At 43.5% G+C, this 26,108-nt stretch overlaps 2 protein-coding genes across 3 annotated transcripts; one reads left to right on the forward strand and one right to left on the reverse strand.

Annotated features, from left to right (window-relative positions):
* Positions 1-1,338: 1,338 nt before the first annotated feature.
* Positions 1,339-3,238, reverse strand: atg101 (autophagy related 101). The gene is made up of 2 exons (XM_079356467.1): positions 2,614-3,238; positions 1,339-2,232 (listed from the first exon to the last, which is right to left on the reverse strand). The coding sequence occupies exons 1-2, from the start codon at positions 2,863-2,865 to the stop codon at positions 1,828-1,830; spliced, it is 657 nt and encodes a 218-aa protein (XP_079212593.1). The 5' UTR covers positions 2,866-3,238; the 3' UTR covers positions 1,339-1,827.
* A 635-nt stretch (positions 3,239-3,873) lies between these two features.
* On the forward strand, positions 3,874-24,371 carry c2cd2 (C2 calcium dependent domain containing 2). 2 transcript variants are annotated; one of them, XM_079354992.1, is made up of 14 exons: positions 3,874-4,912; positions 6,386-6,481; positions 9,090-9,215; positions 12,554-12,655; positions 12,839-12,955; positions 16,251-16,359; positions 18,806-18,914; positions 19,006-19,070; positions 19,154-19,269; positions 19,369-19,537; positions 20,307-20,548; positions 20,651-20,918; positions 21,126-21,162; positions 22,307-24,371. In XM_079354992.1, the coding sequence occupies exons 1-14, from the start codon at positions 4,646-4,648 to the stop codon at positions 22,491-22,493; spliced, it is 2,010 nt and encodes a 669-aa protein (XP_079211118.1). In that variant the 5' UTR covers positions 3,874-4,645; the 3' UTR covers positions 22,494-24,371. The 2 variants fall into 2 exon arrangements, with proteins under 2 accessions (XP_079211118.1, XP_079211119.1); XM_079354993.1 differs by lacking the exon at positions 21,126-21,162 and having other exon boundaries at positions 3,876-4,912.
* Positions 24,372-26,108: the final 1,737 nt, after the last annotated feature.

Genomic DNA, 26,108 nt, shown 5'->3' on the forward strand with positions numbered 1-26,108 from the left:
GAGTATATAACAGCCTCTACCATCAGTGTGTGAATGTGTTAGACTGGGAGTATATAACAGCCTCTACCATCACTGTGTGAATGTGTAGCTGTGACCTGCGGTGTAAAAGAGCTTTGAGTGATCAGAAGATTAGAAAAGCACTTTACAAGCTTTACCTTTCCTTTAACAGAATATATTTTGCCCTACATGTGATGATAAATATGACGCCAACTTGGCGAGTCGGGCATCTCATTTTTCTCAAGTTGTTGTTCCGACTTAAGCAGGTGCATCACGTGCATTTTACACCTCGGAAACGTGTCTGTTACCACATGAACGCAACATTTCATGGTAATTCTGCATCAGTGGCTTTGACATGCAAACAAATCTTTTATTTACCACTGAAGGAAATAATAATACAGTGGCCTTCCTTTCTATGAACTCTGCCGATGGTGAAATCTGTCTTTATGAAATCACTTTCTTTGGACATGTAGTCCAAAGTTCTGGTCTTTGTTTCATTCAGATGTAATAAGGCAGAAGTCACTCCAAGAAGAGCCTAAATGTTCAGTTTTGGGTCAAATAAGGCTGGAATTATTGAGGCTAGGACAAGAGACGAAGGAGGAAACGGCAGAGAGAAAGTGAGGAATGACAAAGAGTTGACCTCATGTAACCCCGCTAGGCTACCTGGCGCCCAAAATGGGACGTATTTTAAAGTTAAGGATAAAAAATAAATTTGTGCTGTGTTCTGTCTCACTAGTGACATGTCAGTTCTTAGAGACCGTACTATCTCTGCCCTCATTTTTGAAGAGAAAGAGAGGTTAATGGGGACAGTGATGAACGTGTGCTGCACTTCTCTCTCACGTGCTCTCCTGAGGACTTCTTCTATGTTGTTTCATTTTTTTTGGAAACTCTCAAAATGTTTCTTGATCTGGCTGGATTCTCTGAAGTTGCCAACCTCAGGTTTAAATATTTGTGTTACAGAAACATGGCATACATTCTGCTAGAGCAGAGTGAACTAGCAGCCAACCATCAAAGTGAGCAGTGTGTCAAATAGTTCAGTTTGTTGATTTATCTACCTGTGGAAATGAGCCACGTGAAAACGGACGCACAAGTCTTCCTGTTGGTCGACGACCTCGAGTCGAGGGGAGGGGAGGATGTTTTTCAAGCTGAGAGCCAATGAGACGATTCCTTGCTGGAAACTAAGGAGTGAACTTGGGAGGCGTTTGCTTTAATTTGGAAAAATTGTAAACTGGAAATCCTGTCCGAGCTGTGAGTGAGGTCACAACCTCTAAAAATGTGTGTGCAGGCAGGAAATTGAGGAAATGTTTTGTTTTTTTTTTCCCCCCAAACACATCAACAGCATTTTCATTAAGAGAAATAGGATTTATTTTTTATTACATGGTGATGTCTTGTGACTTCCTCTTTGCCAGCGCCTCAAATGTGAGAATAAAAGTGTAAATGTTTAGTTTGAAGGAGCTATAGTTGTCGACTAAATAACCCATTATTTGCAATTAAAACATTTATTGCTTAAGATGAACAATAATTTACACATTTGACTTCAGCAACGAAACTTTAGAAGAATTTAAAAGATATAAATGTTTTATCGTCTCCCTGTTATAATTGCATTCCTAGATGGTCGGAGGATAACGATGAAGAGAACACTTCATAAAAACAAAATGTATGTGAAATCAACACGACATAATCAAGAATCTTAAGGAACAAACAATGACCGAACTACAGCAGATATAATCAGAAGCAACAGATGAGTTCGCTTTGCCGACTCTGCCGTGTGTTTCCATGTTTTGGAGGCAGTTATGAATCAGCCACATCTTTTTTCCCCCTCGAGCATCCTCACAGTGCCAGAGTGTCTTTGATCAGCCGTCTCATGGTCGTGCTCACAGAGGTGCCCAGAGAGTCAGTGATCTGAAATGTGATTTTGTAGAGATACGGCTGGACGTCCTTGAGACTGGTGTCAAACACGTTGTCCACTTCGGACTGGGTGGGCATCTTCGGCAGGTACTCGTGGCGGTTAATGACCTCGACGACGTTGATGACCTTCTCGCCCAGCTTCTCGCCCACTTTCTCCCTGCAGATCTGTCTCTCCTGCTCGTTGGCCAGGTTCACCACGTTCACCTTGATGCTCCACACCTCCCATGGGATGCACTCGTCAGAAAAGGGCCAGCGGGACTTCTTCTTCTGGTAAAATTCGAGTGAGATTTGCCCCATGCCATCACTGCCTGAGATGCTTAATGCATCCTGCAACCAAGGAAACATCAATTTAATTTTACAACAGACATAAGTAGGGATGTCCCGAAACAACTTTTTCACTTCCAATATCAACTGACATTTCAGCCTTGAGTATTGGCCGATACCGGCTGATATTGAACTCATACCAATATTGGATCAGGACAACCTGATCCAAGTTTTAATGTACACATACAACACAGGATAAATCCGAAAATCTAAGTCTAGTTGAGTTCCTTTTTAAGACGCATTGAGACGAGGTTCAAGTATCGTTTTCGATACTTGAATACTCATACTCATACTTTTTCATGGCATCATAAGAAGCTGCGTGTGGTTTCTGCAGGCTTTCATTAAAATGACAGGCCTGCAGAAGCAATGACAGTCAACAATCACCTTGAATTCAGACACAGCCCTCCTGATCACTCTGTCCAGCTCCTCAGATGAAACCCTGACGAAGCTGAAGTCGATGAAGTCGCAGTCGATGTCCAGTGTGCCCACCGTGCCGATGGAGTACGTGCCCTCTTTCTTGTAGTGAAACTTGCCCGTGCTGCGGTGGAGTAAGATGGTGTGCAGCAAAGCCAGCATGGACTCCTCCACCTGCCTCGCCTCCACGGTCACCTCGAGCACTTCCGAGCGGCAGTTCATGGCCAAAGTATAATTATTTCCATTTACAAGCGACGACACAGGCAGGGGGAGATATGGCTGCTTGTAGCCTGTGTCACCTCAAACACGAACAGATCGTTTGTTTACCTCTACGAAGGGGGCGGAGCTTGATTCACACTGCGCGTTCAAGAGTTTAAGTAAATAAAATAGTCTTTGTTTTCATCAAGACTCTTTACTGCCAGGTGATGTATGTACGGAATAAGTATGGAGGCATTGTTATATGGGCTAGCTAGCAAACGAGCTCAGTGTTTGTTAGAAAAATCACGATGACGCGGAGTAAACTACGGCAAGTCGTGTAGTTCAAACCAACCCGTTTGAGTTCTTTCATAATAATTTGTTGTTGTAAATAAAGGGTTACTTTGTTGATAGAGCAAGCAGAATAAATTTTACAATCACAATTTAACCCAAAAGTAACTGGACAGATTCGTAGTTTTTTTTTTAGAACTCAGAAAACATTTTTTTTTTTAAATCGCTTTTTCCGTGTTGCATTCTGGGATATGTTGTTTTTGTCACATATCCATTTCAACAAGGAAACTTTTTACAGTAACCCTGCATTCACGTGCAACTCTAATGCTCGGAGTTCTCACAATAGAAAGTTCGTTCCTCTGATTTCAGTGTTTTTACGAACTTTAAGTTTTAATGTGACATAAAACCAACAATATAATAATAATTATTATTAATTGCTTCGGTAACAACTCGACGAAAATATAATAATATTGGCCAAAATTATCTGTCATATATAGCCATTAAAGTTGATTACCATCTAAATGTAATCGATTGTCGTCTGTGATATGTATTCGTGGCATCAAGTTCAAAAAGTCTATGAGATGAGTAACAACATTTTCCTTTACTTTCCGGGTTTTTTTTTTCTAATTTGAGGGGGCGTTAACTGGAATAGTTACACATTTTCTGATTATTCTGACAACCCCTGAATGCAGCATGATCATAGCCTGACGATCTACGGTAAGCCGCGGCATTCAAAACAGCCGCTTTAAAAATAAAATTAACTGTGGATATGAAATGAAATTTTCTTATCTACGGAAGCACCGGATTGTATTCTTGATTATATAACAATTTCACTGGGTTAAAAAACACAAATAAAGCTTCTGTTGTTGAAATTCGCCTTGTTTATGGCGACCACAAGACTACAACTTTGCCGCGGTGCCTTCTGGGAGATACAGTCTGTGCCACATATCCGTTTCGAGAAGCAAGTTTGTGCAGTTGGACAAGTCGAGATGCAAGGACTCCACTCCACACATCCCAGGATGTTTCCCCGGGACACGTATTCAACAAACTGGATGATATTTGAAGGAGTTTAACGTCAGACTTTCGGAGATGATCACCTTCGGGAAACTTCGGCGCCGCTTTAGCTAACGAAGAATAGCTAGTTAATAAGCGAACCGCGGCGAAGATTAGCTAACTAAAGCTAACGACCATATTCATTGAGGGGAGGGAGAAGATAGATTTTCTTTTGCAGGTTAATTTGAAGCACCGTTTTTAAGGTTTGATCATGTGTTTGGTCTGTTTAATTAACTTTGGCAATGCGACACCTCTGCACTGTGTTTGAAGACTGCAGCTCGGTTCTGCAACATGGATAACAATAAACCACATTTACATTGGGGGTTGAGATTAGTGCAAATATCAGTTGCGGGTGATTGCATTCATTGATTTAGCCCTTCCCTGGACTTATGCATGCTATGAGGTAGCCAGGTGATTTCTCAGAGGAGGTGTGTTAAGCCGTGATCGTCGTCGTCTGCGAAGAATGTCCGACTTCGAAAGTTCCTATTTGGGTTTGGAGGATCCGCAGTGGCTGTGTTTGGTCACACTTTTCATCGCATCCCTCGTCACCTTGCTACTGTATTTCGTGCAGTATTTCCAGCAGCGTGGTGCAGGAGAGGAGCGAGGTGCAGGAGAGGATGAGGAGGAAGCCGCCTCTCTGCTGGGATGGGCTCTGTCCCTGAGGAGCTGGAGGACTCAGTGGAGACGGGTCTGGTGCAGGACTCTGAACCAGGAGGCGAGGAAGCGTGGGGTGAGTCTCATGACCACGGTGAACACTGAACTGAGGCAGGCAGGTGACTTCAATAAAGAGTGAGCGTACACCTTGTGATGACACGATGTTTGAATCAGAAGTAGATTTACATATGGGAGGAATTTGTCTTGATGTATTGGTGCAAAAGAAAAAACTAAGCTAAAATAACAAGTACTTAAAATAAAGTTAAATATGAGAAGTAATGACCTAACATATAAAATAAAATTTAAAAAATGTCAATTTTAAATAAAAATAAAAAAACAATGTAGAGAGGGTGCATGAGAGAAAATAAAGTTAAAATCCAGTGAGCATTAATGTAACGCATAAACAATGAGTTTGAGCTTTCACATTAGATATCTTCTGACTGGGGCTGATGAGTCTGTGTTATGGGGGGGGGGGGGGGGGGGGGGGGGGGGGGGGGCTTTTCATGAGGCTGACAGCTGAGGGGAAGAAACTGATGTTGTGGCGAGAGGTTTTGATCCTGATGGAGCGCAGAGGGAGAGTCTCAAACAGTCCATGTGCAGGGTGAGAGGAGTCAGCCACCATCTTACCTGCACCCCTCGGGGTCCTGGAGGTGTACACGTCGAGGAGAGACTTCTCCTGTCTTTGAACTCGACACTTTCACTCAAATATTGTCTGCAGCACTTGACATGAAAACCCTCTTTTTAAATTTATATGATCAGTTTTTTAACGCACTTTTAGGTTTCACCCTATGGCTGGACAACACAGATAAAAAACACATGTGCAACATGTACCATATGCTGCATCTCAGTGTTGTTTTCTGTACAGGATAAGAAAACTAAATGATGTATGAGCGAGCTGAACACTGTCAACACGAACAGAAAAAAAAGTGACATCAACATACAGAGCAAAGAGGGACGGACAGTGAGAGGAGATAAGGAGGAAAGTGATGGCTGCACAGAATAAATAATCAGACATTACTGTACGATCGTCCTCCAGAGGGAAACGTGTCGTCACAGCCTCACACAGCAGGTCGACGTTTCTAAGGTCATTACACGGGAAGAAACGTGTAAACAGCATGAAGACAAACGTGGACAATGAAAGACATTTTAAAACCTACATGATGGATTATAGATCAGCTTTGAAAATACATGGATGCTTATTAATAACGTGATATACTGCAAAGCCCACTTTAACTCAATCAATCTTTATTTGTATGGCACCAATTCATACCGAATGTTATCTCGAGGACCCGGTGAAAGGACCTTACTCTCTGCTGTATTATCTGCATTCAACAACCTTTAGCAGAGTTACAGCTCCAGTGAGACTCTTGCACCACGTCTCATCCAGTATTTTCTCGCTTGCTCGGGATTTTCAAGTCCAAATCGTCTGCGATGTTGTTGCCTCTGTGATGGAGCGTTGCTCATTTACTGCCAGCGACTGACGTTTATTTTTCCTTTTTTTTTTTTTTTTTTTTTTTTTTTTGTGCTTTGTCTTCTTCCTCCTCCTCAGGGTTCGGTTTTGTTAACATTTGATGAAGATGATGTTGAGGCCTCTGAGCTCGTCGTCGGCCAAGTGTCCAGCTTCCAGAAGTCTGCCGGGAACAAGGTACGATCAACGTATACTAGGACGTCTTTGAGCTTTTAATTGATCTGCACGACATCAGAACGATCTCGCATGAATAGATAACTGTTAATCATGTCTTACATGTTGCTTATGAGTCTAACTCTGATTTATAAAATAGTGCTGTTGCTTTACTCAAACACATCGTTTTGCTCCTCCCTCCTTCTCGGCTGATAGTCGTCTTTTCACGTTGACATTGAACTGAAAGCACCGACACCGGGGCGAGCTGACGTCTTAACTGGGGCTGAATGTGATTGGTTAAATGTTTGCGTGCTCGGTCGGGTGCTTGGTCTAGGTGGACAGAATCAGAGTTCATATTGCTCTCTGAGATGCGTTTGTAGCTCGTGTCGCCGAGGTCACGACGCTGCCATTATCGGCCCTCACTTCTGTTTACTGTATCTCTAAAGATGTTTCCTTTTCTGTCTTGCCAACACTCAACGATTATTTTCTGGGAGACTTCCAGATCACTTGCCTTCTCGTCGATCTCTGGCGCTGCGTCTGCCTCTTCCCAAAATACTAAACTCTGTTCTCCACGGCAGCTTCGGCATCCATCTTGACTTCAGCAGCAGACGTGTATGGATTTCTAATCTCCTTGTTTATGTCCTCCATCGACCAAGCAAATCAATCTCTCCCTCCTTCATTTAGTGAAGAGGAAACGAGTGTATGACCAGCGCTGCACAGACCTGACTCATCAACTCTGTGTCTGTGGTGCATGCTCGTCTCCACTTTCATTGGATCTGTTGAATGGATCTGCTCGGCTTCTTGCTCCACACGCTTTTCACTTACAGTGAAACCATGCAAAAAAAAAAAAAAAAAACCTCCTCCATGATGCTTCTTGTTATGTGTCGTGCAGGTGACGTACCGACCTGCTGCAGACTTTGTAAACAAACATCACATCACAGGGCTTTTTTTTGGTTTTAGAGCTCGGATGGGGCGGATTGCTTTCTGGGTCGCTGCTGTCGGCTTTGTCGAGTTGCGATTGCAAACTCAGCCCTTTCTTTGTGATCATCACGATACGGACCGAAATACCAGGTGCTGCGTTGTCGAGTGCAGGGAGTTTAATGAACAGAGGCTTATTTTACCCCCATACAGGGACCGTGTGTGTGTGTGTGTGTGTGTGTGTGTGTGTGTGGACTCTAAGAGGCTTACATAGCTGTCAGGCTCAGCGCTGAGGAGAAGCAGGCAGGAACGCACTAACACATGTTTATGTGAAGGTTTCCCCTGGAACGCTCAGTGACAGGCGAGGGGGGGGGATGAAAAGGTTTGTGGTTCGAGACACTTCACCCTCCTGTGACGACTCTCTCCGGCAGAAGCATTCCAGCGCCGTGAAGCTGATTTATGGGGCTCGCAGATGCTTGAATGTGCTCACAGTGCCGTTGGAAGCTGGTACACATGTTTTGCACTTTTCACAGTTCAGCTCAGTGTGAGCTGCTGCTGCTGCTGCCGCTCGAGGCAAACACTTCTCTGGTGGAAGCTCATCTCACTTGTTTTTATTTCAGTTCCAAGCGCCGAGCGTTCCTTACTCGAGACTGCACACACACACAGCGACGTTAGTATGAGCAGTTAGTTTTACACAAACGCCCGAGAACATTTCAGGACAGTCTGCCGCCGAAATCTTTCAGAGTTGCATTTTCCTGATGTGTCTCAAAATGTCACGTTTCCTTTCCTTTCTTGAGAGTCCAACACTGTTAACAGTTTGTTTTTGTTTGTGCATCATCGCTCCATGTACTTAGATGTATCCGCAGTATGGACTGATGAGATGGAAAGAACATGCAGGCGAGCAGTAAATGAGTACAAAGATCCCACAGGCGGCCTCACAGTCACCTGGTTTAAAAATGTAAACATCCTCGCCCTTCTCACTCGCAGGGAATTTTCCTGAACATTCCCCGATGCTTTCAATCCCCGGCTCATCGTGACGTCATGCAGAAATGATACCGGCGGATTGAAGCCGTGTGGTTCAGATACGCAGCTCCTTCTGAATATCTAAACTAGCTCTGAAGTCTTTCTTTACTTCTGTACTGTGTTTTTGAACAACAATAACAACCGAATTTCCTCCCGGGATCAATAAACTGATTCTGATTCCGATATTTGGGGACATTTTCGAAAGTTTCTGATTTTGTTTTTCTTTCATCGTTCAGTTTAAAGAACGGACGGATTCATGTCAAGCTGAAATGTTCATCATCTCTATGATTCAAAGCGCCGACTGCAGCGAAGACGTACTCGCTGATTTGAAAGATTGAAGGTCATAAAATATCTTAAAACGTCTCATTCACATGTGAGCCTGGGAGTCGTCTCGTTTCGTCACCTCTACCCGAGTTGCTTCTGTGAGATGTTTTTGAATTTGAGTGGATCCGCCTGTTCTCGGCAACAAGGTCAGCGCATTTCAAAAGTGTGAAAAGAAGAGAGGATGGGGAAATGCAAGCTGACATTTTGTTCACTATGACAAAAATGGGGAATGGTTGCCGGGGGCGATTTGTGACCATTGTGCAGCAAATCTTTGGGACTCGGGGCATCGAGAATCAAAGCTGAGAAACACTGACAGCAGGGGAGCAACACACTGTTGAACTAACGCGTCACTCTGTCTCCCCTTCAGGCGGCTTCCTGCAGCGTGGTCGGAGAGCAGCTTCAGTTCTCCATCAGCGCGGCGTCCACATCCACGTCCACGTCTCCGACGAGTCCTCGCAGATACACCGTGTGTGTATCCCCACTGGAGCTGCAGGTAAATGCTCGACAAATAAAACCGCAGGGTCACGCCTCGCCGCGGTTCAGTTTTAACGAGCGCTGTTATTGAACGTGATGCGCCGCCCGGCGTCAGATCACAGCTGGCTGAAGACTTGGATTAAAAGGTCGGCATATCAAGTCCCTAAGACCTCGTTAAAGTCGCTGTCAGGCGCCTGGCATGCTGCGGTCTGCTCATGATTGATGTAACCCTGAAGTTATGACTAATGGCCGACACAGATGCATCACATTAATAACAGTTGAGTCTGACGGGCCGTGTTTACAGGAGGGAGAGTCGAGTTAAAGAAGCCGAGCTTAGCTTTCACTCTGTTCTTAGCTCACTGTTAATTCTCCACCAGTGTGCCTGGATAAAAGCAGCTAAACAGGCCAATTGTATTAAAGGCTATTTATAAAGCAATAAGGTGCTTCTCATCCTTCCTGAGCTCATTGTGAGCTAAGCACGCCGCAGAGCGAGAGGCCGTGAGGCTGCAGTCAGGATTAGAGCGGCGGGCCGTTTTGTTTTGGTTGTGGATCAGCTGTTGTTGCAGGAACATAAAGGAAGCCTCTCGTCTCCCTTTCAGTCTGATCGTGGCAGCTTTAGTCTGGAACGCTCTTTGAAACGTCTCCATCCATCCACCGGCCCGTTTGTTTGTTCGCTACACTGATCTGTGCTGGAATAGTCCGGTCTGACTCTGTGTGACGGCAACCGCTGCTGCTCCTGCTCCTGTTTACCTTTCATGAGGGACTTTGCAGTTTTCAACATTTGCATGAGTTTGTGTGGTTTCACAACAGGAAGGGGGCGTGGCTTCAGCAAAAGCTGTGACATGTCACATTTCAAAGTTTGCATAATGTGTGTGACGTTGGCATTATTCAAACAGGATTAGTATCACCTGTGGACCTCTGGTCATGTGTCATAAGTTCAGTGGACTTTTTTTTTTTTTTTTTTTTTTTTTTTTTTTCTAATCCGTCATTTTGCACCTTCAGCATGCTCTGCCTTAGAGGTGAGCCGTATGACCAGTTTGTCCACTTCCATGTTTGTCAATGTACACAAACTGTACTGATAAGTTTGTTCTGTTTAAAAAATTAAAAAAAAAAAAAAGTTTTGCTTATATGTTCAGATGCTGCGGAGCAAAAGAGGAGAGGAACAGTGTGTGATAGAACAAACGCATCAGAACGGTTCTAAGGCAGATCGTCCACATGTTCAAATCCTTCACCATCTAAGATCGTTATATCGCCCACTTACTCCCTCTCACCTAAACCAGTATACCCAGTAGTTCAAACGAGCCGGCCAATGAGATCCTCTCGCTGTGTGCTACGATAAAAGAAGGAGACGTGATTCTCTGGACGTCACCAGGAGTAAAAAGCTCTTTCATCCTCGTGTTGTCATGTCAGTTTCTAGACAGTGACCAAGTGGTGATGACCCAGCAGCTTCCTCTGTCTGTTCGACAGGAAGAAGGGGAGGAAGCTGGGACCTTCGTCAGCGCTCGGTTTCGGGGCTGGGAGTCTTTTCCTCGGTGCGCGCTCTGACTCGGCCCAGCATCTGTATATTCCTTTAACATTTGTGATCAGTTGTATCTCCTCCAAGGTGAATCCAGGCTTGACTCAAAGGCAGCTGGACCAGGTAGCAGACCTTGAAGACGTTTCACCTGCTGATAGATTTCGTCACTTGTAAACTGTCTGCTGGATGAAGCTAGAAGTTGAGCTCTCTGTGGATCATTAGCGTGCTGATGATCACATGACAGTCGTGAGCCGAGTCGTTGATTACATGGAGTTGTAAACATGCTCGATCATCTGCGGGTCGTTAGGGGGGCGGGGTCACGTGTTCCAAGGTGGCGCTGGGGCTTCAGCGGCATTGAGAGGAAATTCAGAACAGCATTGTCGCTCGGTGATAGATGGCGTGTCTCAGGCCGGAGAGCGAGCGGAGCGCTGTGTTCCTCTGATGACGCCTTTGTTTGGCATCACAGAGGCGGCTGTTCAGTGTAACGCTGGATTCCAGGCATGCTGGGACAGGATGGCCCGCTCTGTTTTCTGCATTTCTCTCGTTTCCTGTCACTCTCGCTCTCTCTCTCTGTCAGCTGAGCGAGGTGTTGACGTGCACCTTTGTGACCTCCTCTACTTAACCCTTGTCCTGTTTGTCAGGCTGAGCTGAGAGCTGTTGCGTAAATCGGCTGTATGTTGTTAGGACGGTGTTAAAGGCCTTGGCACCGCTTTTTGTCTTTTGAAGATTTAAAACAGACTCAGGGAAGCTTCAGGGGTTTTTTATGCTATTTAGTAAACAGACAGTCGTTTAAATGAGAGCATAAAGCTTCACTTAGAAATGAAAATCAACAAAACCGATATGACCCGCACAGATTTCAGCAGGCACACAGTCTCCTATTGTATTTCATATCTCATAAATGTTCTCACATCAGATCACAAAAAAGAATAACTGCATGTTCGATGAAATCAGCACGTTAAGGTATCAGCCAATCAAAGCTGTCCGTTGAATCTGGGACCAGTTTCTTGTGCTCCTGATGAGATGAAAGCTGAGGGACTTTTTAGATGACGAAGACGCGTATGGTACTAGCGGGTACAGGAAGGTCGAGGGTTCGATCCCCAGCTCCGGCAGCAACATGTCCGATGGGTCATTGGGCAAGACGCTTCACCCTGAGTTGCTTCAGCTGCTTCATCAGCGGTGTATGAATGGGTATGAGCTCTTTAAACAGCAGCCTCTGCCATCAGTGTGTGATTGTGTAGCTGTGACCTGCAGTGTAAAAGCATTTACCTTTTATTTATGTATTCAGTCTGTTCAGACACATGTTCACTGTTTTCTCTGCAGATGATCCGAAACACAGCAGCACGACTTCATCAATCTTTATTTATGCAGCGTCAATTCGTAACAAGTGTTATCTCAAGACACTTTACAAAAAGCAGGTAAAGGACCGTAGTTATGTCTGTTAACATTAACAAACAAGCAGGTAAACAGACCTTACTTATTGCTGTGTTACAAGGAGACAACTTGTCTTGAACCTGTCAGCACCTGTGTGTCCGATCAGACTCAGAGCACTTCCTGACGTTGTCTCCTCCTCTGTGGATCCTCGCTCGTGTTGTTCTTACTCTCTGATGTAAAAGACATCATTCATTTAATGAAACACTTTTCCACCAAAGTGAACCAGCGGCTGGTGCAGAGCTGGTTCAACTGGTGAACTCTTGAATGGTCCGTGGACAAACACAAAGTTCCCATAATGCATCAGTGGCCCTTCAGTCATGTTTGATTGTTGTGATTTTTGAAGGCAAACAGAGACTACAGTCTCCTTCGTGTGAAGTGTTTTGATTTTCTCTCTCGTCTGTGTTCATCAGCTTGATCTGCAGATGCAAGAAGCTGAGGATGAGGTGAAGGTGAGCTGGGGCGTGTCTCACCTCGGGCCAGTAGAGCTGAGAGTCACACCCAATTTCACACAGGTACGTTTAGGACCTTCACCTGCTCTCTGTTTAAATACATTTCATTGAACAAGAAATAAAAGTTACTTTACGAGTGAACAAAACAACATGAACATTTAAGTTGTGGTGCATATTGTTTCTTTTAACCTACAGACAGTTGATAAGGTTGATGTATGTTGCTGACTTGATTTTCCTCTCTGTCAGGACAATGCAAACACTGTCAGTGTAGCAGCCATAAATGAGCAGTTGAAGCAGCTGCTGTTTGCGACGCGTCCCTCTGTGCTGCTGAGCTGCAGGCCCGCTCAGGCCTCAGAGGTCCAGGTGAGTGCAGGACTCATTTCTGATGTATGACATCTTCAGAGCTGCAGCACAAGAACACCGAGCAGACAAGTGTGTGCAAGTCCGTCATGTCACATAACGAAAACGTAACCGATCAGACCTTAAAGTACTATCAGTTTCACTTTTATTTGTTGCCCTTGTGTTAATGTTCAAACTTTCAGTCAATGATTCATTTCAACACCTTCTTTTGAACACACTTATTAAAGCTGAACACATTCTGGTGCTGTTTGGAGTGTCACATTTAGTTTCAACAACAGCTGCTATCCCAGGCTCTTATCATGGCAACGCAATTTATGTTAAAGGTCACATATTCTCCTCCTTAGTGTAAATAAGTGTCAGAGCTCCTCTAAACATGTGTGTGAAGTGTGTTGTTGTAAATCCACTCTGATCCTGTATTTGATCATGTCTATAAACCCCTCTATTTCAGCCCTGGTCAGAACAGGCTGTTTCTGTGTCTGTAGCTTTAAATATGTAAATGAGCTGTGTCTGACCACGCCCCCTCTCTGGAAGGGCTCGGGTGTACTCGCTGCTTTCTGGCTCCATGTCCTATTGTTTACGGTGAGAAGGCAGACTCAGAGGGCAGAACAAACACCTAGCTGTGGGAGTGTCACCCACCTGGGGGAGGGGCTACTGCCCTTTGTGATGTCATGAAGGGAAAATCCCCAAACAGCCTGTTTGAGCACACGTTTTTTGAAAGTGGAGCAGGCAGAAGATGAATAAGATGGACTCTTGTCATCATTGGGGGGGTTTGTAGACAGACTAGAGACACATGTGGTGAAGTGGATTTTGTAGAATATGTGAGCTTTAATGTTTTAGAAGAAAGAAGAAGCCCAACCAGTCAAATTGTGACAAATAGTTAAACGTACACCAAACTTTCAACCTGAACTTCATGATATTTAGATAAACATTTGTTTGCTGAAAAAGTTCCCTTTGAAAACGTTCATGTCTCGACTGTGTTCAGCACAGTTTCTTCACTGCCCCCTGGTGGCCAATAGATCAGATTTTGCAGGTTTTATCTGTTCTTTCATATCTCAGCCTTCATAGAGCATTATGGGTATTTTTTTTCTCAAGGCTTACTGCCTTCATGTTTGACTCTTTAATCCACTGTGTCGGCATGAAAGTGTGAAATCTGAATCAACTTGAGCGTGTAATCCTGCTCTGATGTAGAAAGAGTTTATTATGCTGGTGTGCTTTTACAGACGTGATTTAACTGAGGCGCCCTTTGCCCAGACATCACGCCATGTCATGTGTTTTTTTTTTTTATGTGATAATAATGTCGTCATATTTTTCGTAAAGTGTCGTTTGGCTCCTGGAAGGTAAAGACAGAGTCACTAGCGCTTTCCTAAAAAGTCAAAATACAGAAGTAAAGGTTGCTGACTCATCACTTCTGAGCCTCCATACATCACACATGGCACTTCAGAGTGACAGAATCACAAGAGAAGTGTGCCATCCTGTTGTATAGTTATAATGTTTTGGTACACAGTAGCGTATGCAGAAAGGGAGGGAACAGGTAGGGGGAAGGATTCATCTTATTATTGACATGATTGTGGCTATTTTCCCAATTACTTCATCCACCCCCCTCACCAATGATAGGGCACTGCTGTGTTTAGACGTGGACACGAATCAGTGACTGGACGCGATTGAAACCAGCAAAGAAGAGAAAATGTAATCATAGTGAAGTGAAATGACGAAGCTAAACCTTCGGTCGGCTTTCACTCGTGGGTTTGAAGTTTTGTCTGTTTTCTGCTGGACTTGCAGGTTCCAGACAAATTATCGGCCTTTCCATTAAAACAGATGTAATACTGTATAATGTCGGTACACAGTGAGTGTGCGTTTCTGGTGGCGATGATCCAGGAGGAGGGGCCCAGTCTGTTTACAAACTGCATTTCTCCTGACTCCTCCTGTAAAGCCCTGCAGAAAACACGACACGTGCTGCCGTGTTCATTGTAAATGCATCCGTCCAATAATGTGTACCAGACTTAAGGCTCGACCGCTGAGACACAACAGACTCTCAGGTTTCAATAATTTATTAGATGATCGATTTATTTCCTGATTTACTGGTCCTTTAATCCCTTTTTCCACCGAGCGGTTCGGTACGGCGAGCATATCTATTTCTCCTCGCCGCACACAGCCTTCTCTGAAACAAAGCTGGATTGAGTTTTTGTAATGAAGAGTCACATGATGTCAGTGACAGAGGAGATGAACTGCTGGATGTCTTCCAGCGTTGGTTTTGTTTGTGTCACGTTTTTCTCCTTTGATGAATTTATTAGTTAGCTGTTAGCTGCTATCATGTGACGCCATTGTGTAGCTGACACGGCTATCCGGCTTTCTGCCGTTCATTTACTCATCAGCTAATAGTTACATCAGCAGCTCAGATTACCCCACTGACACCTGAATCCCTGTAATTACAAGAGGAGCCTTTCAGGGCTATTAATACCAGTAAGCCTTCAGGTCAAACCTGGCCAGGAAATCAATCAATCCCAGCATTTTATCTGGACCTTCAAAGTAAAACGGAAAACTTGTGATGCAAATTCAGCTGAGTGGTCTAATGAACCACAATGCAAATCATGGGGAGGCTCACCGTCTGTCCTCGATGGTTTCAGATCACCACTTTACTTTTCTCAAACCAGCAGTTTCATCACACAGGATGTTTTGCACACACACTTTAATTCACCTCTAAATTTCCTCCCCTCAGCAGGAGCCTTTAAAAAAATATATATATGTAAATCTTGCAGCATACAAAGTATGTTTACATTTCTGTTTGGGGTTTATCACAGACATTTAAACCACACAAAGAGAAAGATACTACACATATACAGAGATATGCAAATGTAAAATATAACGGAAGACTGTGGGACATTTTAAACGTGGATGCATCAGTAGTCCAGTCTCTCCTGGGTAAATGTGTCTCTGAGTCCTGGCTGTCTACGCTGAGTGAGAAGCTGGAGTCTCGCTGGCTGTGTTGTTGTGAGCGCTGTGTTTACGTGGACGGGCCAGTCGGCTCCTCCCCTGAATGATTGAAACCTAAAGTAGTAACGGTTTAATTACAACACCAACAACAAGAAAACATATTATGCTTTCAAAATGACAATTAGAATATGAAAAACCACACTTCACCAGCACTGTTGAAACACTGTTAGTTACAGCTGTTCGGTGACGCGTTGTGACGTCTTTCAGAAAAAGTCTTAACAGGGCTTTTTTTTTTCGTTCTTGCTGATAATATTGCACCCAGCAGATCAACATTCATTTACTTTTTACCCCTCTTTATTTTCAACAGGCAATGCACAACAGCGTGGTTTCACCCCCCAAACCCCCCCGCGCCCACGACTGGAAGCTGCTGGTGAAGAACATCAGGGTGACACTGAATCAGGAGGACGATGCTGCAGGTTGGACTCACTAAAATCCTTTTGAAACAGATTTAACCAATGTGTTTTGTTTCTTCCTCAAGAACCCGACCTCACTTATCAGTTCTTGTCACAGTTATAATTCTACTATTATTTTAAAGGAGCAGTACGTAGCTCTGACACGTGTTTAAAACAGGCACTGCAGTCCAAATTTAACCCCCCCCCCCCAATTTGCGACACTGTGTTTACGTCATATACGTCTGTTCACATATAACTTGTGTTTTTTAACTTGTACTAATATCTTGACACTTTGCTCTCTGCTCTTCCTTGTATCTAACTTTGTAATTTTGTATTCCAACTTTGTGCTAACACTCTTGACACTTATTCTTCTTTGACACTTTATTCTTTGTTGATTGGTTAAATGTTTTAGCATAGTCGTTCATTTGCTGCTCTGTGTGCTCTTGAATGGCCCCCCGGGGACAAAATAAGTTTTTAGAATTGAATTGAATTGAAGCTTCAGTGTTTAGCCAGCTCTGCATCGGTCTGTAAACCTGCTGTAAAGATTTAATCTGATAAACTCGTTTTAGTAGCATTTCTTCTCGCAGTATATTATCAAGTACAGAAAGCGACTTTAAAGCAACAGCTTTAATATTTATGTTAATAAGATGCTATCCTTCTAACTTTCTAAACTCCACCCATCATCCTATCACATCACCTGAAGTCCAGCAGATCCCTTTCTCATAATATTAGGACTCATCTCTACTCTTTAAATAACTAAGTAATCTTCTCTGATCAACATTAAATTCATTAATTTTTCCTCTTATCTCATACATGTATTTTGTTTTAGAGACTGCCTCAGTGGCGCCTTTTGTCTCTTTTGTCCAGAGACTCTGCTGACAGAAGCAGTGCTTGTTTGCCAGCTGGCTGTTGGAGGTGCTAATCTGTGGGCCAAAGCTGAACAAAGTTGGCAGTGCGGTTTTAAAACGCCCACATGAGTATCACTACATCACTACAGCATGGTGGACTCGCACTTTAGTGAGGATCCCGTATGCTGAGAGTGGAAACAAATCACCAGGGTGTTTGTCAGACATGAAACTAGAAGATGAGATGTTGTTTTTGAAGTCGATGATTTCCTGTAAAACATGCCGACATGTGATGAAGCGTCTGATCTTCATCAACTGTCTTTGGGTAATGTCAGCGTTGAGTCATTCACATCTGTTTACAGACATCCCTCTTTAAGTCCTGCACAACACTTGATAAGGTTCAGCAGAGACATGACACAGCACTTCACACTTTAATATCTGTTTTCCTTCCTTCAAGTGCAGAAGAGAGATACTTAGCTGAGTTTCACTTGTGACACTTCCTGTTAGTGCCACAAGCCAGAGCTGCTCCAGAGATGGTCCCTCTTTAAAAAGATTATGATTTAAAAGGGGAGGAACTCCTACGTTCCCTATGTTGTGATCCATCTAGTTATTTTATGAACCTAGAATTTAAAAAAAACAAACTTAAAAGGTTTTATATGAATACAGTTTTAAACAGTGGATAGTGGATACACTGACAAGATAAGGGCATTAAAAGAACATTCTGGTGAGAAAAACAGAGATGGACTTAAAAGAGCAGTCTGCAAGTCTGTCACCTAGTGTTTAGAATGAGTACTGCAGTCCTAATGGGATTTGAAGCTTCAGTGTTTAGCCATGTCCGATCAGTGAGGAAGTTGTGGAAGACCTTCAAAGCTGATCAACATCAAGTGTAATAATGACTGAAAGGATGAAAATAGTCGTGTTCCAAGTTAATTTGCAAAGTTTTTTCTGCATTAATATGAAAGCCTGAAGTTACCCAGAAGGCTGCTTTATTTAAATTTCTTTAAACATTCACTAAGTCAAATATTAGATGAGCCTGTGTCGTATGTCTTTGCACAGTGAGAGACAAACGTCTTGTCTTTGAAGGCAGAGGGTAGAAAGTAAATATATTCTACTGTGCATGTGCTGCACACAATCCTGCGAGTTTGAATCCACGCTGCTAGAAACACAATGTGATGACATAAATGCTAAGTAAACCTGTGCAATGTTATTTTGCATTACATGTTTTTGTAAAAATAAAAAAAGAGGGAGAAACAAGGACGTATTTATCAGTGGAAAACCCCCCCAATATATCTTAATGAATCAACATGCAGGTCTGCTGATATCTGGCTCTCGTCTTTAAGCTTCTGCTGATGTAGTGATCACGAAGACGAGGTGCTGTCGGAGCGTTGGAGCCTGGCTCGTGGCTCCATAAGATCAGATTTATCTGTTTGTGCTGAGGACGGGCTCTCACTGTTACTTTAGGAGCGTCCTCTAACCTCTGCATAATTCATCTTTTCTACAGCGTAAGCTAAACCTCGTCTTCGCCCACTTACAGTGAAGCAGCTGAAGTGGCCGAGCATCATTAACCTCCCCGCAGTGGAGCAGATGTTTGTGTGTCTCTGACGGTGTTTGTGTTGTGTTTGCAGGCAGCGTGAATCCTCTTTGTGTGCTGAAGTTAGACGATCCTCCACAGAAGTTTAACACCTCCGTTTTAAAGAACACGACCAATCCTGCCTGGGACCAGCCCTTCATCTTGTACGTTTTTTACTGCACAGATCTTTATTTGATATGATGCATACTCTCTCTTTGTCCTGAGAACGAACCTTTTTCTTCTTCTTCTCACCAGTGAATTAAATGGACTTTCAAAAGAGCTCAATATCCACCTGATGAATGATGGACAACCTCAAGAGAGTAAGGACATGGCTTGCTTATTTCGACCCGTCGCCGTGCCGCCACATGATAAAGTGCTCATGAGCGTTTTTCTTCTCTTGCAGATTCCTTACTTGGTCAGGTGTCCGTGCCTTTCGATCTCGTAAAGAAGCATCCCAAAGGACAGCAGACATTTGCACTCATGACCAAAGACACAGTGACTGGATCACTTACTACTGACGTAAGGATGTTACCACATGTTGATTTAGCATCAACACATCAAGGCTCATTCTTCTTCATGTGTATGACCCGTGGATAATAAGAGAACTGTGTCCTTTAGTTTACCTTCCTGGAGCCCAGTGAGGTGAGGTCCTGGCACCCTCCGACCCCAGCCTCCAATAAGAGGGTGGAGATGGACCGAACAGTCATGCCCTGCGGCACTGTGGTCACCACCATCACTGCGGTGAAAAGCAAGCCTGGTCGCCCGCTCCCTCCTGGCCTCACCATAGGTACAGCCACTCAAACTAAGACGACACGTAGAAACCCCCTTTTTGTCCCTTCATGCTCACCGTAGATAGTGGTCCTCAGTGTCTCCCTGTAGAGATGTAAAAGAAGGACTCACTTTAAGAAACTCTCAGACAGACCAGCTGACCAGTCCAAAGTCAGATCCAAATGATGACATCTCAAGTTGTTTGTTTATCTTGTGAACCCCTATCCACTTCCTTTTTAATCTACTCTCTACCAGAAGATCCTTTTTATTTCAAAATAAAAGCATGGTTGAATTTAAACAGCACGTACTCTTAGTTTAAGACGGTTCAAAAATTCAAAACGTGTTTTTAAATTTAAACCATTTTTAATTTTTAGATGTGAAATGACATTTAAAATTAATGAACTTTGGAAATTCAGCGATTATTTGTCAAATTAAGAAATTCAATGGTTTAACAGCCCGAGTTAAAATAGTGCGTTTTAAATGAAATTCAGAGAATTGAAGGACGAATAAAACTTGTAAAAGAAAAATAAAAAAAAAGTTTTTTAAACTAAACATCACAAAGGAGAAATTTTATGACACATCAGATGTTTAATTTATCAAACATTAAATAAATAGAAGAATGTTTTGAATGTTGATGGTCATTCTGACGGCTTAAAAAAACTAACATCGTTTTAAGGTTCTTCTGAGGACATGTATCGGTCATGTTAAGAGTAGAGCTGCATGTCGTCATATTGTAAGATATTTTCAACTTCCCACATCACCTGTTAAAAAACGATGTGCTCCTTCAGATCCCGCCGTTAAAGCGGCGTCCATCAAGCCCAAGCTGTCGGGTCGTCGTGTGTCCGAGCAGCCGTCTGTTCTGGGGCTCACGGTCAACAAGGCGCTGTCCTCCTCTGACACTGAGCTGCTGATGCTCAACGGCACCGACCCCGTGGCCGAGGCCGCCATCAGACAGCTGCACCAGTCTGCCAAACAGAAGCTCAAGTCACCGGTGAAGAAGAGCACCATCATCATCTCGGGCATCGCAAAGGTGAGAATGTAGCTGACACACAAGACAGCTGAATGTGCGTCTGTTTAACCAAATGAAACGTCACCGTTCAAGGAATTGATTTCAAACAATTGGACTTCCCAGACACCGTTGTCTCAGGACGATGAGCTCGCTCTGATGGCGGGCTACGCCGCAGCAATGGACGCCTCCATGTCAGAGGGCAGCTCCAGTCAAGATGTAACCCCGGCGATAGCGACCGGGGCCAGCAGCCCTCCAGATGAGTCTGAACCCCAGGAGGGGCCCAGTGGGATCGGCCGGCCTCCCGACGACTGGGAGAGCCAAACCGGGGAGACTCTCGACCATACCTCGCTGTCCATGTGTGTGTCTGAGGCCAGCTGCAAGAAGACCAGAGGTGAGAGCTCACAGGGCGGAGTTACCTAAACCCACAGACACCTGTGGATGATGAAGCATTATTTCCACAACACTTTGTCTTCCAGGCAGAACGTCATACGTTTCCTCCTTCTGGCTGTTTGAAATGTAACCTGTTGCTCCTCCGTCTGTTTTCTTTTTCTCTTTGTTTGAACTTTCTCTTTTCGAACTGTCATCACTGCCGTCTTAGAGGAAAGCAGTGATAAGCTCACATTATGTCCAGAAGAGTAAGTCATTGCCTCGTCCTCTGTGTGTAGTCTCCTGTAGCTGTCAGTAGACTAGATAACTATTTGAAGTCACTTAGACGGTAGCACATCATTTAGCTTCTCGAGTTTAAAACCTATCCAAGTACTCTGGGTTTACAAAGACACACAGAGTCCTGTGAATATTCAGATTGAAGCACGTGCAGTATGTTATACTGACTAGGAGCTTTTAGGCTCTGTGAACAGATTAGATCGTATAGCGCTGTCACACATGCAGAGAACTCTGGATGTATCTAGGAGGAGCTGCATGTGTGAACACTAAGTCCAAGTGAGCTGCTGTGAGCATGCAGCAGGACTGCTGCACGGTGCACAGACTGTCTGCACGCCACTGCTACGACAATGAGACGGCTGCGTTCTGTTTTCTGTTTGTCAGTATGTTCTTCGCCACTCTTTTGTTTTTCCATTGAACTACACTTAGCATCGACAGAAAAGCAATTTTTTTTTTCATTCTAGCATCTGTTGCTTCATCCGCTACGTCCACTTTGTTTCTTTTACTTCACGTCTTACCTCAGGAGACCCCCCCCCCCCCCCCCCCGCCCGACAGGAATAGTCTCCCGCTGTGAGGAGCGGCCAGGTCAGGAGAATATTTGGCCCAGTCATCCTGAAATTATCTAGATATTTTCAGGAGTGCATCTGTGAAAACGCCTGTTAAAGTAAATCAACAAAGCAACATTATAAAAACAGCCAAAATATTGCCACATTAAGACAAACTAATATCTGTACTGGTTGAATGTGTATGTACGGTCCATGTGTAAGATATGCCCAAAAAAAAAAAAAAAGCGTGCTCAAGTTCATGAGTTTGTAATATGTTACAAAAGAGCAGGAAAAGACCTTACTCCTACCAGGACTTAACATTAATCCATCATGAGCATCATTTAGTAACATTAGAGCAGCAAGTCGAGGTCGCTGTAATACCTTCCTCCTACACTTCCTGTCCTTTTTTCACAATCAATAACCAACAATTTGCCTTTAACACAATTTCTGTGCCATAGCTGCTTCAGCTGTTTTGAACTCGCTGCTCCTTCATAGGCTGATGCGAGTGAATGTGGCACGTGCCAGAAGTCTTATTTAAAGTCACACTCAACACTTGCTGTCGATTCCCTTACAGGCAGCTTCCTGCAGAAGAGTGCGAAGCTCTTCTTCCGGCGGCGTCACCAGCGCAAGGAGCCGGGGATGAGCCAGTCGCACAACGACCTGGTCTACCTGGAGTCCCCGGCTGCGGTGGAGAGAGCCAGCCGAACGGCAACCATCAGCCGCATGCTCAGCCGCAAGAGCAAGAACAAGAGCAAAGCTAACGGCTCTACCTCCACGGGGGAAGCACATGAGTGAACCCGCTCTGCTCAGCCATCAGTCCCCCCCCCTCCTACAGCAGCGACCACCTCCACCTCAGACATGCACTGGCAAACCTCCTGGCTCACCTGCTCCCCCTACTGCCCGGCCTGCATACTGCAGCTCATGCATTGTGAATGGGAAAGCTGCTGTTTCCTTTTTACTAAAAGGAAGTGCGTGCACGTGTGGATGAAGGTCTCCAGTCTTGGATAAATGGCTTCCAGAAGATATTATATAGCACGTTTCTTTAATTTGACTTTATGCAATGTTTTGAACTTTTTATTTTAAATCGCTTTGTGGCCTTGTTACCGACAGAAGAGACTGCCGGTGTGGGCTCTAACTCTTTACCTCACTGAGTGTGACGCGGAAACTCTCCCTGCTGCAAACCGTACGTTTTGTTACGGTGGAGCGACAGGACCAAAGATGAAGAGACGAGTGGCGTTTGTATGATTTGCACATTCAGTACCTTTAATTTAAAGTGCAATGACAGGAGCTACTCGTGACTGAGATTTTTTTTTTAAATTCACAAAGGGAGATGATCCTTTCACTCCAAGTGGGAGATAGTAACACAACTACTTTTTTTTGACACTAATACTATGAAATATAGTATTAATATCCATTCATTTGAAATGCTTCTAATTGTATTCCTAATTATGCCAGATGTCAGGAAACAGCTGTATGAAATGAACATAAAATAGGAGTAAGGGGAAGAAAAATGTCAGCATTATGTCTAACAAAGATTTCAGACACGGTAGAATCTGATCGTCATGCAACGCCCCGCGACAAACTCAAGTTTAACAACCATCCAAAACAGAAGGAAAGAAGTAGTGACACTGTGGCTCAAAGTTCAGCTATACGCGAGTGTTTTATGTTTACTTCTTCTGCAGTGTTTTTCAAAGATATGCAACCGTCTTCCTTGTCTTCCGTCCTGCACACTACTGTTATCAGCAGGGTTGTTAATGTGTCAAAAGGGAAATGAATGAACCTTTCTAATCCAGGGACTGTGACGTTACACTCGGCCATACTCGTCGCTTTACGCACTAATGAAATGTGTTCTGTATCCTCGTGTCAACCCTGCAGCTCTTCAGTCTTTTCTTCTTTGTTTTAACGTTTTTAAAGATGTAGCTTCGGAAACAAGACAAAGTGTGAATGCATTTGTGAGCAAATCGATAACCCTGGCTGCTTTTTTTTTTTTTTTTTTATCCAGCTAATGATTGTATTTCATTTTTTTTAAGCAGCTTGTTGCAGACTTGTCTGTACATCATTTTAACTACTGTTTCTAAGAGAAATGATGCTTCACCGTGACGGACAGATCGCCTTACAGTCATTCTGAGCACATCACCAGCTCTCTTCTTCCTTGACTTGATGTGACTTTAGGCCACTGTGTCCCTGCAACATCTTCTCATGTCCATAGTCTAGAAGCCTATGCACATAACATATCTGGTAACAGAGTGTTTTTACATTGTGAGACTATCAGAAATAAATTTAAAGAAACAAACACTCGCTTGCTGTTCATGGCCACACTCTGGTCCACCATCATGGTCTGTTTTCTAGGAATACATTGTCACAGCAGGAAGAAGAAGGAGGGAAACCAGGGTGTTTAAATCATTCTCAGAGTCAGACTCCTTACTTTATAAAATGAAGCCTGCAGGCATCAGCTCCTGTCGTGCATTCAGTCAGCAGTCGGAGCTCGATGTGATTAATAAAATGCTTCCTGATGTGTTTTTTATTAGCATCTGCTCTGTGTGCAGAAATATTTGTTGCAGGAATTCAGTCATTTCCCTACAGGGATTGTAACTAATCTACATATCTTATTTCATTTCCAGTAATAAACTATTGATTGAGTAACTGAGTTTGTGGTGCTACCTTAAATGTCCACACTGTAGTCAACTTTTCCTTTATCTCCATGTGCTGTTTCACTGCTTTTATTTTACACGCTGGCCGTTTCATTAAAGGAAGTTAAGTGACCCACTTTGCTGATTTAAGATCACATGTCCTAATTTAACAACATTTATCCTCTCAATAACTGCACTGTGATTTTTTTTTTAATATTTTACCACAGCTGTAAAACTTACAAAAAAGGCAGGTCACCATTAGAGGCCCGATGCATTTAGTGTTGAAATATTTTGTGGATCAAACGTGAGAAAAAGCAGCAAGTCACAAAAAATAAAAATGTGTCCACGAAAGGAAGAATAATGCGAACCAACTACGCAGCTAAAGAATCTGACTGCTTCGCCATTTAATTTGTTTTATTAATATCCAAATTTTTGCACACTGTTAAATATCATTTTGGTGTACATTTATAGTTTCATAGTCTCTCCCGTCTTTGCTGTTCCTGATGTTTGTGTTAAAGTTAAGCTTGTCTCGTATTGACATCTGTCCCGGATAAAGGCGGAGTCATTTTATAGACTGAAGCAAAGTAAAAGGGACTCCGTTTTAAAGGTCAAATATTATGCTAAATACTCTCCACCACGTGTCTCTAATCCGTCTACAAACCCCCCAATGATGAGAAAAATCCTTCTTCTCCGTCTTGTCAGCTCCACTTTTCAGAAAATGTGTTCAAACAGGCTGTTTGGAGATTTTCCCTTCATGACATCACAAAGGGCAGTAGCCCCTCCCACAGCTAGGTGTTTGTTCTGCCCTCTGAGTCTACCTTCTCACCGTAAACAATAGGACATGGAGCCAGAAAGCAGCGAGTACACCCGAGCCCTTCCAGAGAGGGGGCGTGGTCAGACACAGCTCATTTACATATTTAAAGCTACAGACACAGAAACAGCCTGTTCTGAGCAGGGCTGAAATAGAGGAGTTTATAGACATAATCAAATACAGGATCAGAGTGGATTTATAACAACACACTTCACACACGTCTTTTGAGGAGCTCTGAGACTTATTTACACTGGTTAAAAAGGAGGAGAATATGTGACCTTTAAATTAGGATTAGCATGTTTGAAGTCTTACGAAGTATCAGCTTCTAGCATTTAGTGCATTATTAGTGTCATCTACTCTGAATTCACTTCTCTTCAGTGTCATTTCATCATGTTTTTATTTTATTTACCATGAGAACACTTAATTTAAGTTTTTCTGAATGGATTTACGTGAGCATAATTATTACTAAGAATGGGATTATTATAAATGAGGAATTAAAGTTAAACAGTAAGACACTCGGTCACCAAATATTAACTGCAGCTCATGCATTGTGCATTTCACTAACTGTGAAAGGGGCCTTACTTATGTACACTCTGCACATCTTTTTTTCTGTTTTTTTACATACAGTATAAACAGTGTAGACTTGGTGAATAAATGCGTTATGTGAAATACACCTCATCAGTACTTCATCAGTCAATAGCTTGAAAAAAGTAACTTGACGGTAAAGATTGTTGGTATAGCTAACTTAAGTGCAGCGTTTAATTGTCTAAATCAGGGGTGTCCAAGGTGCGGCCCGGGGGCCATTTGTGGCCCTTGAGTGGATTTTTTGTGGCCCTTGACTTCAAATTGAAGAATCAGAAGATTTTGGCCCCAGGCCTCATCAGATGGCATATTTCGTTCTTTTTTTCTTTTTCATGTTAGCGAGGGAGACCTAT

This window comes from Symphodus melops, assembly GCF_947650265.1.
Source record: "Symphodus melops genome assembly, chromosome: 11".
Classification (NCBI taxonomy): Eukaryota; Metazoa; Chordata; class Actinopteri; order Labriformes; family Labridae; genus Symphodus; species Symphodus melops.

What these genes read in the sequence shown, in the direction of transcription:
- atg101 (XM_079356467.1), bottom strand. Translation starts at nt 2,865, where the DNA reads ATGAACTGCCGCTCGGAAGTGCTCGAGGTGACCGTGGAGGCGAGGCAG. An exon ending in GGGCTGTGTCTGAATTCAAG is followed by an intron (nt 2,233 to 2,613) that starts GTGATTGTTGAC and finishes CCTTGGTTGCAG; the next exon opens with GATGCATTAAGCATCTCAGG.
- c2cd2 (XM_079354992.1), top strand. Translation starts at nt 4,646, where the DNA reads ATGTCCGACTTCGAAAGTTCCTATTTGGGTTTGGAGGATCCGCAGTGG. An exon ending in CTCAGGCCTCAGAGGTCCAG is followed by an intron (nt 12,956 to 16,250) that starts GTGAGTGCAGGA and finishes TATTTTCAACAG; the next exon opens with GCAATGCACAACAGCGTGGT. An exon ending in CCCTCCTGGCCTCACCATAG is followed by an intron (nt 19,538 to 20,306) that starts GTACAGCCACTC and finishes GTGCTCCTTCAG; the next exon opens with ATCCCGCCGTTAAAGCGGCG.